The 14,292-nt window shown below is 43.0% G+C and overlaps 1 protein-coding gene across 1 annotated transcript; it reads left to right on the top strand.

The window, feature by feature from the left end:
• The first annotated feature begins 798 nt into the window (after positions 1 to 798).
• On the top strand, positions 799 to 11,215 carry LOC145315572 (uncharacterized). The gene is made up of 5 exons (XM_080155554.1): positions 799 to 1,017; positions 1,692 to 1,800; positions 2,245 to 2,340; positions 9,998 to 10,077; positions 10,963 to 11,215. The coding sequence occupies exons 1-5, from the start codon at positions 857 to 859 to the stop codon at positions 11,213 to 11,215; spliced, it is 699 nt and encodes a 232-aa protein (XP_080011680.1). The 5' UTR covers positions 799 to 856.
• Positions 11,216 to 14,292: the final 3,077 nt, after the last annotated feature.

Raw genomic sequence — 14,292 nt, 5'->3', positions numbered from 1 at the left:
GAAATCTCTCTGTTTGACTATCCTACCGCAAGGGGTCAGCAGGATAATCTCTCAGATAATGGCGGGAACGAAGTTCTGTTTACCGCCGCTAGGGGACAGATAAATGAGATTAATGGCGCTGCTGCTAGAGGGCAGAAGAGTGCGTTTTCTGCTGAAGAAGATAGTTTCGTGCCGACCGTTAGAGGGCGGCAGCAGAATAGATTTTCTGTGTTGTCAGACGTCGGACATGGCAGCAGTGGCGAGGAAACTGTGCTTGTCAGAACTTTTACAGGCTAGTGGGGGTTTACATAAAAAAAAACAGAGAATAAAATTTGTAGGCGGTTTTCCCGAAGCATCTAATAGTGCCTAATAAAAAATGACGCAATACAATACAATGGCCTATATATATTTTACCATTGGTCAATTACAATATTTACTGGGGTATCATTGGTCATTTGTATTGTATGACGTAATTTTTTATTAAGCACTATTTACCCTCATAGTTTCTATTGAGCACAAAACCCACTCTTATATTTCTAAAAATAAATATAAGGGATTTTAAAAGCATTTTAGAAAATATAATTTGCTTCAATGCTTAGCTTAATTTCAGATTTTTAAAATCATTATACAATTAAGAACGTTTTACGCAGTCTATTTTCTTCAGACTCTTTAAAAACTGTCTGACGGAATGTATTGGACGGAAAGACGTACAAACATAATTATACATATTGCTACACTTCAATAAGTGCTGGAAAGTGTCACGTGTGACGTCATATAATACGTTTAAAAAAAGAGATGAGAGGAGAAGTGGGAAAAGAAATCCCTAAAAAGAGATTGATAATAATCGTATTTATATGTATTTCCAGCGATACCGCTTATGGAAAATACGAAACCCTCCACTTATGAAAAAACAGACATCGACCCAGAAGACCTGAACACGACCCCCCTAGCCACAGACCCGCCCCTGGGGACCACCACCACCCCAGAAATGTTGCCCACCCTCCCCCCGCCAACAAAACCCTCCCTCACCTCTCGCAGGTTTAAAGTTTTGGGACACGTTTCAAATTTTTGTTTTGTTTTGTTTTTGGACAACAATTTTTTTTATTCATTAAAAATGCTATTGACTTTTACTTGATAATGAATGAAAAAATCATTACTGAGACTAAACATATTGTAAGAGTCAACACTATCAATAATCATTATGTGATTTAAAAAGTGTCTAAATAAATCAGCCATGAGACGTCATAAAAATGAGGGATTGTCCATTTCTTTTTTAGGGGGTTTCTTTCCCACTTCCATTCTCATTCCTCATTTTTTTTTTGACGTCACATGGCTGATTTTTTGGAGACATTTTGTAAAGCTTCATTGTTATCAAAAAACATTTAATTTTGACAGACCAAAATAGTTTTTTTTATATAAATTATCTACAATTGTGTAGTAATGGGTGGTAATTTTAATTGTTATAATTAAAATAAATGAGAAAACTTCATGGCTAAACAATTTTTCTTAAGCAGTCCTTTCGAAGCAGTTAATATATATAGTGCCTATAAAAAATAACGTAAAAAACAAACATTGAAAGGCCAGTATATATTTTACCATTTGTCAATTAAAATGTATACTGGCCTATCATTAGTCATTTGTATTGTAAGGTATCATTATTTTAAAGGCTTTCCTGATTTTTATTAGCCTGTCCCAAAATAAGCAATTTTAAGATTGGGAAAATATAAGCGAAGAAAGGGAAAGAAAACTGAAACAGATTTAAAAGATAAAGAAGAGGAGAGAAATAGAATAAAGCTGAACAAATCCAGGCTTTTTATCAAGGTAAAAATATTTAGAATAAATAATAACACATTTCTTTTACTAGCAGTTAGTGAAAAAAACCTGTCAAAGTTGTTAGCATTTTGTTAAGGACTTCCAAGCTTTTTACAATATTTCCTACACCACACAAAAATTATTTTTTTAGTGGGGTGAACCCCCTTTTTCCCCTCCCCCCGTAAACGTCACTGATTCTGTTAAATTGTATTGGTTAATTTCAATAATTTGATTTTTGTAGAGAAATGTCTATTCTTAATTGAAGATGGTTAAAGTCCCTCCACAGATTATGACGTCATACGATAAACTAACCAATGAGCGGCCAGCATAAATTGTACCATTGCATTGGTTAATTACAGTGTATACTGGCCTCTCATTGGCTATTCTATTGTATGACGTCATAATCGGTGGAGGAACTTTAATCATCTTCTTCTTAATTCTTTTAAAAATTAGGAACGAGGTAAAGCAGTTCCCGTAAACGAAAAGTCACGTAACGAGGAAAAACCGGTTCTCCACAAAACAGCTGTTCATGAACCAGTCGTACACAAGGCAGACGTTCTTACATTATAGCCAACTAGTAGCGTAGCAAATTTGAAGCTCCTGAAAATAATGAAACAGAGAACAAATATTTTTGAGGGGTAGAATCTTTTCTTGGGGCGATTCTTCCTGGGAGGGTTGAGATACCTCAGTCATAGACGTCCAAGGGGGGGGGGGTAAAGGGGTGACTACGGCACCCCAAATGAATTTGGGGGTGCCGTAGTCACCCCCAAAATTTTGGATTTTCAATTTTTACCCCCCAAAATAAAAAAAAATGCCTCTATGAAACAAAGATAACCCCCCCCCCCCAAAAAAAAATGAGCTTGGACGCCCCTGACCTCAGTCAAAAAAAAAAGAAAACAGAACATTGATTTAGTTGACATCCTTTTTGCTAACCATTTACCATACTATTTTTCTATAATACAAAGTAGAACGATGTCTGTCTGTTTGTTTGTCTGTCTGTCTGTCTGTCTGTCCGTCCCTTAAGATCTCTGTAACTGTGGTATGCGGCAGCTCTGGACCATGCAGAAACCAAGACATTATAGTGATGCTACGCACCTAGTTAAATCCTGTTATTCTACAATTATGAAGCCACCTGAAAAGATGTCAGATAACGGTACTGATTTTATCTCTCAGTTGTCCTGCAAATGGAGGGAGGGGTGTTACCCCTCCCTCTCCCATCTTAAGCACCGGAACCTTCCCCTTCAACCACCAAGTTATCAGCACCACCTCAACCCTGAGGATAAAGGATCTAAACCTGCCCCCACACAGACTGTTGTTGTCACAAGTAATCATCAAACCTTCCCTCTTTAGTACCCAGACCTACCACTCAACCCCTCTATGCTTATCTACCTATTGTGCTGCTCCATGGGCTATCCTGCCTGCCCCAGACAGGGATAGCCATCTACCTAACCATTGCAATTATCTATGTTTTACTGTATGATTTATCTTTAACCATCTTTATTCCTAATCCATATGTATTTATATTATGGTTAACTGTATTCTTAATCCCCCCCCACCCTTTCCAGGGATGGGGAATCATGATTGCCCAAACTGACTATTGTATATGTATTATAATGCTTTTATGTTATGATCATTTATTCCTATCCATGTAGTTATTGTTTGTTGTATATAGCTTTAGTATCCTTTAACCCTTCAATAAAGTGACAACTGAAATAGATGTTGATTCTTGTCTAGTGAATGCTAGAGAAGCGTAGCTTCTCTATAGTAAGGTGTCCACGTCTGTTCACACTGCCGTAGTCTTTATTCGAACTCTGGTGTCTGCCATTTACCCTAGGCGGATACCACAACTTTGGTGACAGCTGTGTGAGATTACGGCGAACCACAAGTGTAGAGCAGACGCGCATCTGAGGCTAAGGTACTCCCAGCAGTGAATCTGGCAAAACTGACGCAAGCAACCTGAATTACCCACCCTGGACAGCAAAGTTTAACTCTGCATCCGGCAGTTGTGGAAGCGAGACAGCGAAATTTGATGAATAACCGCGAGCAGCGCTGATATCTAACGGAGAATTGAGCGCCAAAAGGGCTGAAACAGGCCTGCGGACCGGCTGAAACAAGCCAAATAAGTGTAAACGGCTGAAAATAGGCCAATTTTACTGCAAGAGATAGCAGGATCCGAACCAGTGGCGCTAGCAGGACGGGACATTCCCTGCCGCCATCAGCTGGATTTGGATAAGCGGCGCTAGCAGGACGGGACATTCCCTGCCGCCGATAGGCTGAAACACGCCACATAGCTGCAAGCGGCGCTAGCAGGACGGGACATTCCCTGCCGCCGATAGGCTGAAACACGCCACATAGCTGCAAGCTGCGAGCCAACATACGAGTGTAGTGCACCAGAACAGAGAAAAACTACGTCAACTCCAAGTATCCTGAGAGGCTACAACGCAGCCACCCATCTAGAAAAAACAGATATTATGTTACATTGCAGGGATTACCACCCTGGTGTTATGGCCAAACAATAGATTTATGAGCAAAGCTTGGCAAACAAATTGTTGTGTTGTGATAAATCTAAGAATAGAACAGGCTTGGATTATTGTGTATTGAGATAACAGCTAAAAATAGAACAGAGTTGGTAAACAAATCTGTTATGCAATTGTGATAAGGACAAAAATAGAAGCTAGATGTAATATAATAAAGACTCTGATATACAATCAAATCACCTCAAGCCTATAGCACAACAACAATACACCCCTTATTCCAAGGGAAAGGGAGGAGCCCCTCTCCATTGAAGGCAAATACAATCAGGGTGATATAATAGATAAGCCTAGGATTAAGAAGAAAAGGCACTATTATACCAGCACACAGTTACCTCCCTCCCTCACAGGGGAAACGGATGGAGTTACCCCCGTCCCCTCACGCGCTTCCCCCTTCCTACCCCCACTAGACTAAGTCCGTCTGTAGTGTGGGGCTAGCGATCGGACGCACAGAGCGCCATTCACGGGTAGCGCAACAGAGTGCGGAAAATATCATAAATCCAACGGACGAAGCGGACCAATGAGAGAGCGAGTTGAGGGGTGAGAGCGCGTTTTATCTGTGTGCGCGGATTGACGGTGCGTAAGCGCGCTGCACGGAAAGGAGATTTCACGCACACACACACACACACACCCACACAGGAGAGGGGCCATTCTATAGCATACATCAGAGATATTTTTTTAGGAGAAAAACTTGCAAGCTCCTCCCTCCCTGTCTACAGTGTGATAAGGAAAACTAAACCAGTTCCTTAAACCCGCTCAGACCCTCAACATCTTCCTAGCCTGCCAACCCTACTTCAAAGCTGAATGGTTAGTGAAACAAATATATGTATATATAAATACCCAAGTGATAAATAAGGTTGTTTTTTTTGTATCATGGGTACAAGTAAGTGAATACTAACCTCACCAAACAACACTGGAAACTGATATGGTAACTGAACGAAAGTACGCCCACCCTGTGGACATAGCCTGACTTGCTGCCCCACACTGGGCAGTGGTGGTGTGTACCTGGACCATCGACCTTCATAGTTGTGAACTATATACAGAGGAAGCGTGATTTTTTTTGAAGCAAGGAGGAAAAGCTAGCTAGCTCTGGGGATATTCCTATACACGTATATATATATATATGGGCGTGTAGCCATGTATATATATAGATAACCTACCTATCCATATATCCACTAGCGGATACGCTCCTAGAGACATCTGTGATACCTAACATATTCCCTGTTACCTTTAAGCTAAGATCCGCTGGTTGCCACAGAAATCAAGAGCTATACTGGAAAGGAGAACAACTCAGGCTCAACAGTTAAACAAGACGCTGGCACCAACAGACCAACCCCCTACTACTTATCATGGGGGCGCGCCAGCCACAGAAACTCTTGAGCCAGGAGGACCGAGCCTACGGCTACGTGGACTACCACCCTAATTACACAGCTATGGTATTTATACTAGGGGTGAGCCGGCTCGAACCTCCTTGCGGTGCGGCTACTCTACTCTGCTCCTATATCTACAAGATACTGCTTCTGTTATTACTTTGGCCTACTGTGTTGAGTACAGTGAACATCAAACACATGCCAGGTCACAGACCCCTGGTCCCTGAGATGCCCTTGTCTGGAAGGGTGACTGAATGTCCGCTGCACAGCTCCTGTTCAGTTGGTGCTCAACGTACGAGAAATAGCAATACTGGACTGGGGGTTGCTGAACCTATAGGTGTCCTCCTGGGGGTGTTGAACGATGCAACTGAGCCTAATGAGAAGGTGACAAGCTTCAGAGACTTAGTGGCCAGCCCCAAGATGGACACTACTACCAGAACTGAGATTTCAAAGGGGCCCAGCCCTAGGGCCAGTGCCACCTGTTTCTGGGGTGGAAAGGTCCTCCCTGGCACTGGCCTCACCAATCTGGAGGATGGGGAGCTGTCCCAGGGGAATAGGCTCTTCACCCAGATGCCCGACGCGTACCTGGGGGTGGGGGAGCCGCCACCCAAGCCTCCCTGGGAGCCCCCAGGCATGGAACGACTGGGGACCGGCCTAAGGATGGGGACTGGTGACCTGCTGCAGTGGAAGACTTTACCCAGCACGAAGGGAGCAGGGTTGACCAGCAGCAGTGAGGCTGTTCCCCCACACTCCAAGACCAGATGTTGCTACTCTGTTGAACCACTGCACATGTCCCAGCCAAGTTCCCCCATGCTGCTGAAGATGGAGGCCCACCAGGATGCAGAGCTCCAACTAGGAAAGTCAATAAGAAGGCCACCCCTTGCCAAAACCAGAACCACCGCAGGGGCTCCCCACCAGCCGCTGACGGAGCCTGGCAGGGACGCAATACTAGCTGGCAACTCTGGCCCAACTCAGGTGGCTACCAACAGTCTGCTGACAGTCCGGAATACAGTTCAGGCTACCATCAGTATGGCATCTTCTGGGCCTTGCTGGTCCACCTGTGGGTACCTGTCCACACACTGGCCACAGGTACCCCCCAGAGATCATAGCCCCCTTTCCGACTGGCACCATCAACAGCCTTTGCTACCAACCACCTGGCATACCCAGAGGCAGGATCCCTCATGTGGAGAAGCACCTGCAGAAGCTAAGGCCGAGGCTGGCCTCGCCACCTAGGGGAGGAGAGCCGCTGTTGGATGGAAGGAACCTGTGTGTATGGGGAGGAGGCTGAATGTAACCAAGGAGCCACCACAAGCAGCCCAGCACCGCCTGACCCCTAGTAGGGGAGACCCTGTTTGTCAGCTGGTGCCCCAACTGGAGGAGGAGAGACCTGGCAGGTTGATACACCCTGGGGAAGCCGGCCTGATGGGACCCAGCTGGACGAAGGGGCGCTGCCGCTTCAACGGCCACACAGCCGCCAAGTGTAGAACCGGTTGGGACCGGGCAATGAAGAAACACCAGGCCGCCCAACAACCTGCATGCAACCAGTCTGCCACCCAGGTCCACCTGGAGGGAGATGCCCAGCCGTCACCCCAACTAGCTGCCGCCGCTGGGGCCGCGGCTACCCAGGAGTCTGTGTCTCAGATTGGGACCATGGTGGCCAGGATCGACGTGCTGGGAGGAGCGGCTGAACCCAACCGGGTTGGCCTGGACCTCAGCCGCAACCACAGGGGACCGGTGTCCGTAACCCCTGTCACCCCCAGCAAGAGCCGAGGGGCGCTACCCAGCGCCACCGGGACGGTGTACGGGGAGGCCCTGGCGGCCGCCGAGTGGGAGAGGCAAGAGGCGCTAGCCAGCGAGTCTGAGTCGATGTATGGGACGCCAACCGGCGTCGCCACCTGGAAGGAACGAGAGGTGCTTCCCTGCACCACCAAGCTGATGTCTGGGGCGACAACCGTCGCCGCCACCTGTGAAGACTGGGGGGTGCTATCCAGCGCCCCACGCTGGTGCCTGGGGCGACAACCGTCGCCGCCACCGAGAGACCTGGACCCCTGTGAAGACTGGGGGGTGCTATCCAGCGCCCCCACACTGGTGCCTGGGGCGACAACCGTCGCCGCCACCGAGATACCTGGACCCCGGAATGAGCCCGCAGCCCCAGAGGAAGGGGTGACACCCGTCACCCCCAGCCAGCCAGAGCCCCCAGCCAGCAGGGAGAGTCCAGCTGTCCCTCACCCTCAACTGCATCCAGCTGTCTACCCCCCTCAACCAAGCCAGGGTAATTGTATTGCACTGGTGTACCAGGAAGTTTGGGCTGGGCCAAACTTGCCTGCGCCCCCTGCATCTGCCCCAGGAGCCAGGGTATCAGCCATTACCAGCCAAACTGAAGAAGCTTTGACCGCTGCCTGGGGAGTAACACAACTAGATGCGCCAAGTGCCGAGCCTAACCATAGAAGTAGAGGATCCCCAACAATTATGTCTACCCAAGATGGAGACAATGTGCCTGGACCCCTTCAGGCTAGGGGAGGAAATCCGGAGCCTTGTGCCTCCAGTCCACTAGCAGCAGTGTCCGTGGATGGGCCTGTCTCCCAGCCAACTAGAGCGGAGCCACCCTTGCAGATCCAAGACAGCCTCCGGCATAAAGGGTGGACTGTTACCTTTCCCTACCCCGCAGGTCGGATTGCCATGCACCACCCTGCCAATGTCCAGAATGAGCCTGAAGGAGGCAACGCTCCTACAGTATGGCAACCACCACCTGCCCGCGTTGACAGAGACCCTGGAAGCCGAATGAACCTGACCAGCCCCGAGGGCGAAGAAACTGCGCCTGCATCCAGTAGCCAGCCTGCCAGCAGCAAGGTGACCAACACGATGGAGACCACCAGCCCAGTGGAGAAACCTGCAGAGGTGTATACCAGGCGGCTGTTGGTCCAAGCCCCCTCATGTGCTGTGCCACCCCTGGAGGTTGCCAGGGTGGCCTCAGAGGTACACATCCAACGGCCAGAAGATCCAACAGGACCAGCTACTCCAGCAGATATAGCCGATTCCGTTAGACCTGGGGAGGGCTGGAGTCCACCACCGTCCAGCAACTGGTATCCTGGCGGACCCATTCCACAAGGACAACAAACTGAAGGCCGCAACCACTGTCGGAAGTCTGGCGGTGCAGACAACCCCTCCAGCCTTCCGAGGGGAGAGTTGTGGTATGCGGCAGCTCTGGACCATGCAGAAACCAAGACATTATAGTGATGCTACGCACCTAGTTAAATCCTGTTATTCTACAATTATGAAGCCACCTGAAAAGATGTCAGATAACGGTACTGATTTTATCTCTCAGTTGTCCTGCAAATGGAGGGAGGGGTGTTACCCCTCCCTCTCCCATCTTAAGCACCGGAACCTTCCCCTTCAACCACCAAGTTATCAGCACCACCTCAACCCTGAGGATAAAGGATCTAAACCTGCCCCCACACAGACTGTTGTTGTCACAAGTAATCATCAAACCTTCCCTCTTTAGTACCCAGACCTACCACTCAACCCCTCTATGCTTATCTACCTATTGTGCTGCTCCATGGGCTATCCTGCCTGCCCCAGACAGGGATAGCCATCTACCTAACCATTGCAATTATCTATGTTTTACTGTATGATTTATCTTTAACCATCTTTATTCCTAATCCATATGTATTTATATTATGGTTAACTGTATTCTTAATCCCCCCCCACCCTTTCCAGGGATGGGGAATCATGATTGCCCAAACTGACTATTGTATATGTATTATAATGCTTTTATGTTATGATCATTTATTCCTATCCATGTAGTTATTGTTTGTTGTATATAGCTTTAGTATCCTTTAACCCTTCAATAAAGTGACAACTGAAATAGATGTTGATTCTTGTCTAGTGAATGCTAGAGAAGCGTAGCTTCTCTATAGTAAGGTGTCCACGTCTGTTCACACTGCCGTAGTCTTTATTCGAACTCTGGTGTCTGCCATTTACCCTAGGCGGATACCACATAACCACTGAACCGATCGGATTCTACTCTTCAGGGAATATACCTACTGGTCCTGTGGTGGTTTTAGGCTATTTTCTTGGGGGGTGGGACACCGCCAACTCTCCAAAAAACAAAAAATACCCCCCATTTTTTTTTTTTTTTTTAGAAGATTTCCTTGGTCCTTTTACGTATTTCGCCAAAGATTTTTTTTATCACCTCTTGGGGCAAAGCCCCTAGAGGCTAGGGGCGAAGCCTCTAGTTTTTTATATAATACTAAAGGCTTATATAGAAAATATTTTATACTGGATTGTATAAACGTTCTGAAACAGGATACAGTTGTTTCCAAGCCACGTGAAAGTTTACAGATTGTACGGACAGTAACTTCTTCTACTTCAAGTATTAGATCTAGGTAAATATCTATCTATCTGTCTGTCCATCTACCATCTATCTAACTAATTATCAGTATCTGTCTATCTATCTATAAAAGTTTACAGATTGCAAGGAGAAGTAATTTATGTCACTAGTGTTTAATCTAAGTAATTATCTATATGCCCTTCTATCTATCTAACTTACTATATATCTATAAAAGTTTAAAATCATTCAGTTAGAAATCCTTCTCAACCCAATTTAAAAAGAAAAAGTCTACTTTATCATTCCGAAATATATTTTAAGTATGAAAACTCATTATTAATCGCATCTCTTATAGAAGTGAATCAAGCAATATAAGCTTGGTCGTTTGGTCTATAAAAGTGTACAACGTGTAATAGTTATTTCTCGCATCGTATTATAAACAGCTTTCCGCGGATATAGAATGTACAATTATAAGATTAAAACCAGTTTTTTTAGCCTTTGGATCCTCGGTGCTAAAAAAACTGGTCTTAATCTTATGATTGTACATTTTTATATTCGTAGAAAGATGGATATAATATGATGCTAGACATAATTTTTTCGTATGGATGAGAACCGGTTCCTATTCACCGGATTCGAATGAATACGAGAATAGTTATTTCTCGTATCGTATTATAAACGGCTTTCCGCGGATATAGAATGTACAATTATAAGATTAAAACTAGTTTTTTTAGCCTTGTGGTGCACTAGTGTGTAATCTAGGTAGTTAATTGTATCTATCTATCTTTCGAAAATTTTATCTTCTATCCATCCATACATCAATTCATCCATTCATCTGTTCATTAATTCATCTATCTATTTTTCCATATATCCATATTTTATTCATCCATTTAATTAATCTGTTCATTAATTTTTCCATAAATTTATTCATCTATTATTAATCCAGGTATAACAGCCAGCTACCGGAACGTAAGATAATCTCGGAATCTGGCGAAGATTATGAGCGCCAGTATTCTAACCCGCCACCCCGCAACGGTGGTGGGGGTGGGGAGCCCACACCCCTCCCACTCATTATTGAAGAAAAATTAGATAGTTCTAAAAGCAATAATGAAATTGATGTTAGCGAAGAAAAAGATGATTCTTATGAAACAACAGATCTTAATAGGAATGATTTAGTTGATGATTATTTATCCTTATAATAACGTAACAGGATGTCCATCTGTTTGTTTGTCTGTACCAAAGGATCTCGCTAACCACTGAACCGATATGGTTCTCCTTTACAGTGAAACTTTTCATAGGTCCAGGGATTGTTTTAGGCTGTTTTATTTTCTTTTTTTAAACGTTATCAGGTTTTAAGCTATTTTTTTGCCCTTTCATATCACTTCTAATATCCCTAGATACTAGGGACGCAGCCTCTAGTATCTAATAAAGTAAAGGCATATATACATGAGGAGGGGGTTAAGGGGTGATTAGCTCCCTCCCCCCAAAAAATTTAGCAAATATATGAGATCCTCCCCCCCTCCCATAAAACTTTTAATCACAGGTTAGGCACCTAATTTTTTTTCTTGGAGGGTGCAAATGAAGTAATTTTTTGACACTACACAAAAAATATGTGGGTTTTACCCCTCCCCACTTCCTATTAACATTTGATTTTTTTTACCTAAATAAAGCTTGGATGTCCTTGCATATGTATAACCTATGTTGAACTTAAAAAACATATTTAATCTTTTGTAATAAAAGAAGCGTAGTCATTCTATAATTTGACTGAATTATGTAAGCAGAAAGTATGAGTTGACGTACAGCCGACCTCCAGAGCGGCCGCCACCAGTTCCCAGCAGTACGGCAGATCCTTTTGATGATGACCTATACGATCAGGCACGCGATTAACATTTTTAAACAATCATTTACCCCAATTATTGAACGTTGATTTCCCTAAAATTACCTTGTTAAGTACAAATACTTTTATTTTTGAAATAAATTTGCTTAATAAATGATACTGTTTAGGGACATGCTTACATTTTTAGGACTTGATTATTGAGATGCTTAACTCAAAATACTTTACCTTGTTATCCTAGGAATTGTAATACAAAACATCCCATGAAATTGTTATGAAAGAATTAAAAACAGCATATTTTAAATGGACCTACGGACTTTCTTTAACGATTAAAGAATTGGTACACTTTCTAAATCGTACCCTAAAGTTACAGGAATTGTCGACACACAGAAAACTGTCCCGAATTTGTATTAATTTTGAGGAACAAGACTCCAGTTACGTCATATTTTTCTTTCCCGAAAAAGGGAAGGGGGGAAGAAAAAAGAGATGGGAGAAAAGGGGTTTTTCCCCATCTCTTTTGAAGAGATTTTCTTCCCCCCTTCCCTATAATCAACGATAAGCTTTTTTTTTAAAAATCCTTGTATTAAAGTAACAGGAAGTCTCTCTTTCTCTGTGTTTTTACCAAAGGATCTTGCTAACCGCTGAGCCGATATGATGCTCCTTTATTTGTGTAGCTTCTCATAGGCCCTTGGAAGGTTTATAGCTATTTTAAGGGAGGGTAGCACCTTTGAAGAGAAATCGCCAAAATATAAAATATGCCGCCCTGCGAAAAAAAATATTTTTGGTAAACAGCTGATTTAATATAGATTTTAAAAAAACAGTTTAGGTGCCCCTAGAGGCCTCTAGGGGCGTAGCCGCCAGTAAACTTTATAAACAATGTTAACGATGAATAAATCCGATAGGGGGCAGTAGACGAGCAAGTTGAAGAACTGACAAACAGCATAGCTCAACTTAGGGCTGAAATTGCAAGGCTGCAAGCACAATTATAGAACTTTAACACAAAGGTTCCAAAATTAAATACTCTAGCTCATATATGAGCTAAGAAAGCAAGATTCCATAAATAGAACTTTAAAACAAAGGCTAGCCATATCAAAGAACCTACAAACAAATATTCATTTAACAAACAGGGTAAAAATTACCATAGGAACGAAAGGGCATTATTTATGATTTTTTTATTACATAAAATAGGTCATGTCCTATAAAATTTCTTTTGCTAGCCTAACAGTAAGGGTTTTCTTGGCCATTAATAGGGAGGGAGAAGACATTGGGACTGTTTATTACACTAGTACTGGTTGGGTCATTTAGTTGAGTGTCCAAAAGTTTCAACCATTAATTATAATTTATAGTAGGGAAATGTGCATTAATTTATTGGCAATTATCTTATCCCTTAAGATCTGTGTTATTTATATCTATATAAGACTTAAGAAACTCTAATGCTGGCCTGGGAACTTTTAGAGGATTTAAACTATTAAACATTTTCATTTTGTCAATAAAAAAAATTCATATTTTTATTCCTTTACGGTTATCTTTATTTGTAAGAATTACATTAAAAAACAAATTGATTTAATTGTAGAGTAATTTTGCTACAAAATTTTTTTATATACTGCTGCCAAATAATACCGTATAGTATTTTAATCAAATATTGTAAAGAATAAGCTTTAAAATTTTAATTTGTTGTATTTTATTTGTAGTGAAGCTACTCTATAAATGTTAGCGTTTATATGTCTGTTAATATCTAAGTAATACTAATAATACTATATTTGTTTTCCTTTACTACCCCATACCTTCACTTCCTTTTAATTCCCTTTCTCTTTAATATTCTCCACTTTCCCATCTCTTATCTCCTTTAACTTCCGATTCCCTATTTTTCACTTTCCCATCTCTTATCTCATTTAACTTAACCTTCCTTTACTACCCTCCACTTACCCATCCCTTATCTTACTATAACTTTCCCTTTCCTTTACCTTACCACACTTCCCCATCCCTTCCATCAGCTTTCCCTTTCCTTTACTATCCTCCACTTACCCATCCCTCATTAATAAGCTTTAATTCCCCATCCATTCCATTATCTTTCCCTTTCCTTTTATATCTTTTGCTTTCCCATCCCTACTCACCTTGAACTTCCCCATCACTTCTCTGAACTTCCCCTTTCCTTCACTTTTCCCCACTTACCCATCTCATCCATTAGCTTTCCTTTTCCTTTTATATCTTTCACTTACCCATCCCTTGTCTTAACTTTACCTTCCCTTCCTATAACTTGCCATTTCCTTTACTATCCCCCAATTACCCATCCCATCACTTCCAATAGCTTTCCCTTTCCTTATAATTCTTCATTACCCCAACCCTACTCTTCCTTCAAATTCCCCTTACCTTTCTCTTTCCTTTAATATCCTTTGCTTTTCCCATCCCTTCCCATTTCATTTACAATTCTCCACTTACTCT

Source organism: Acartia tonsa, chromosome 4 (assembly GCF_053477335.1).
Source record: "Acartia tonsa isolate MP-2025a chromosome 4, ASM5347733v1, whole genome shotgun sequence".
NCBI classification, from domain to species: domain Eukaryota; kingdom Metazoa; phylum Arthropoda; class Copepoda; order Calanoida; family Acartiidae; genus Acartia; species Acartia tonsa.
Note: the sequence above shows the minus strand (reverse complement) of the source record. Positions and strands in the feature narration are given on the sequence as shown.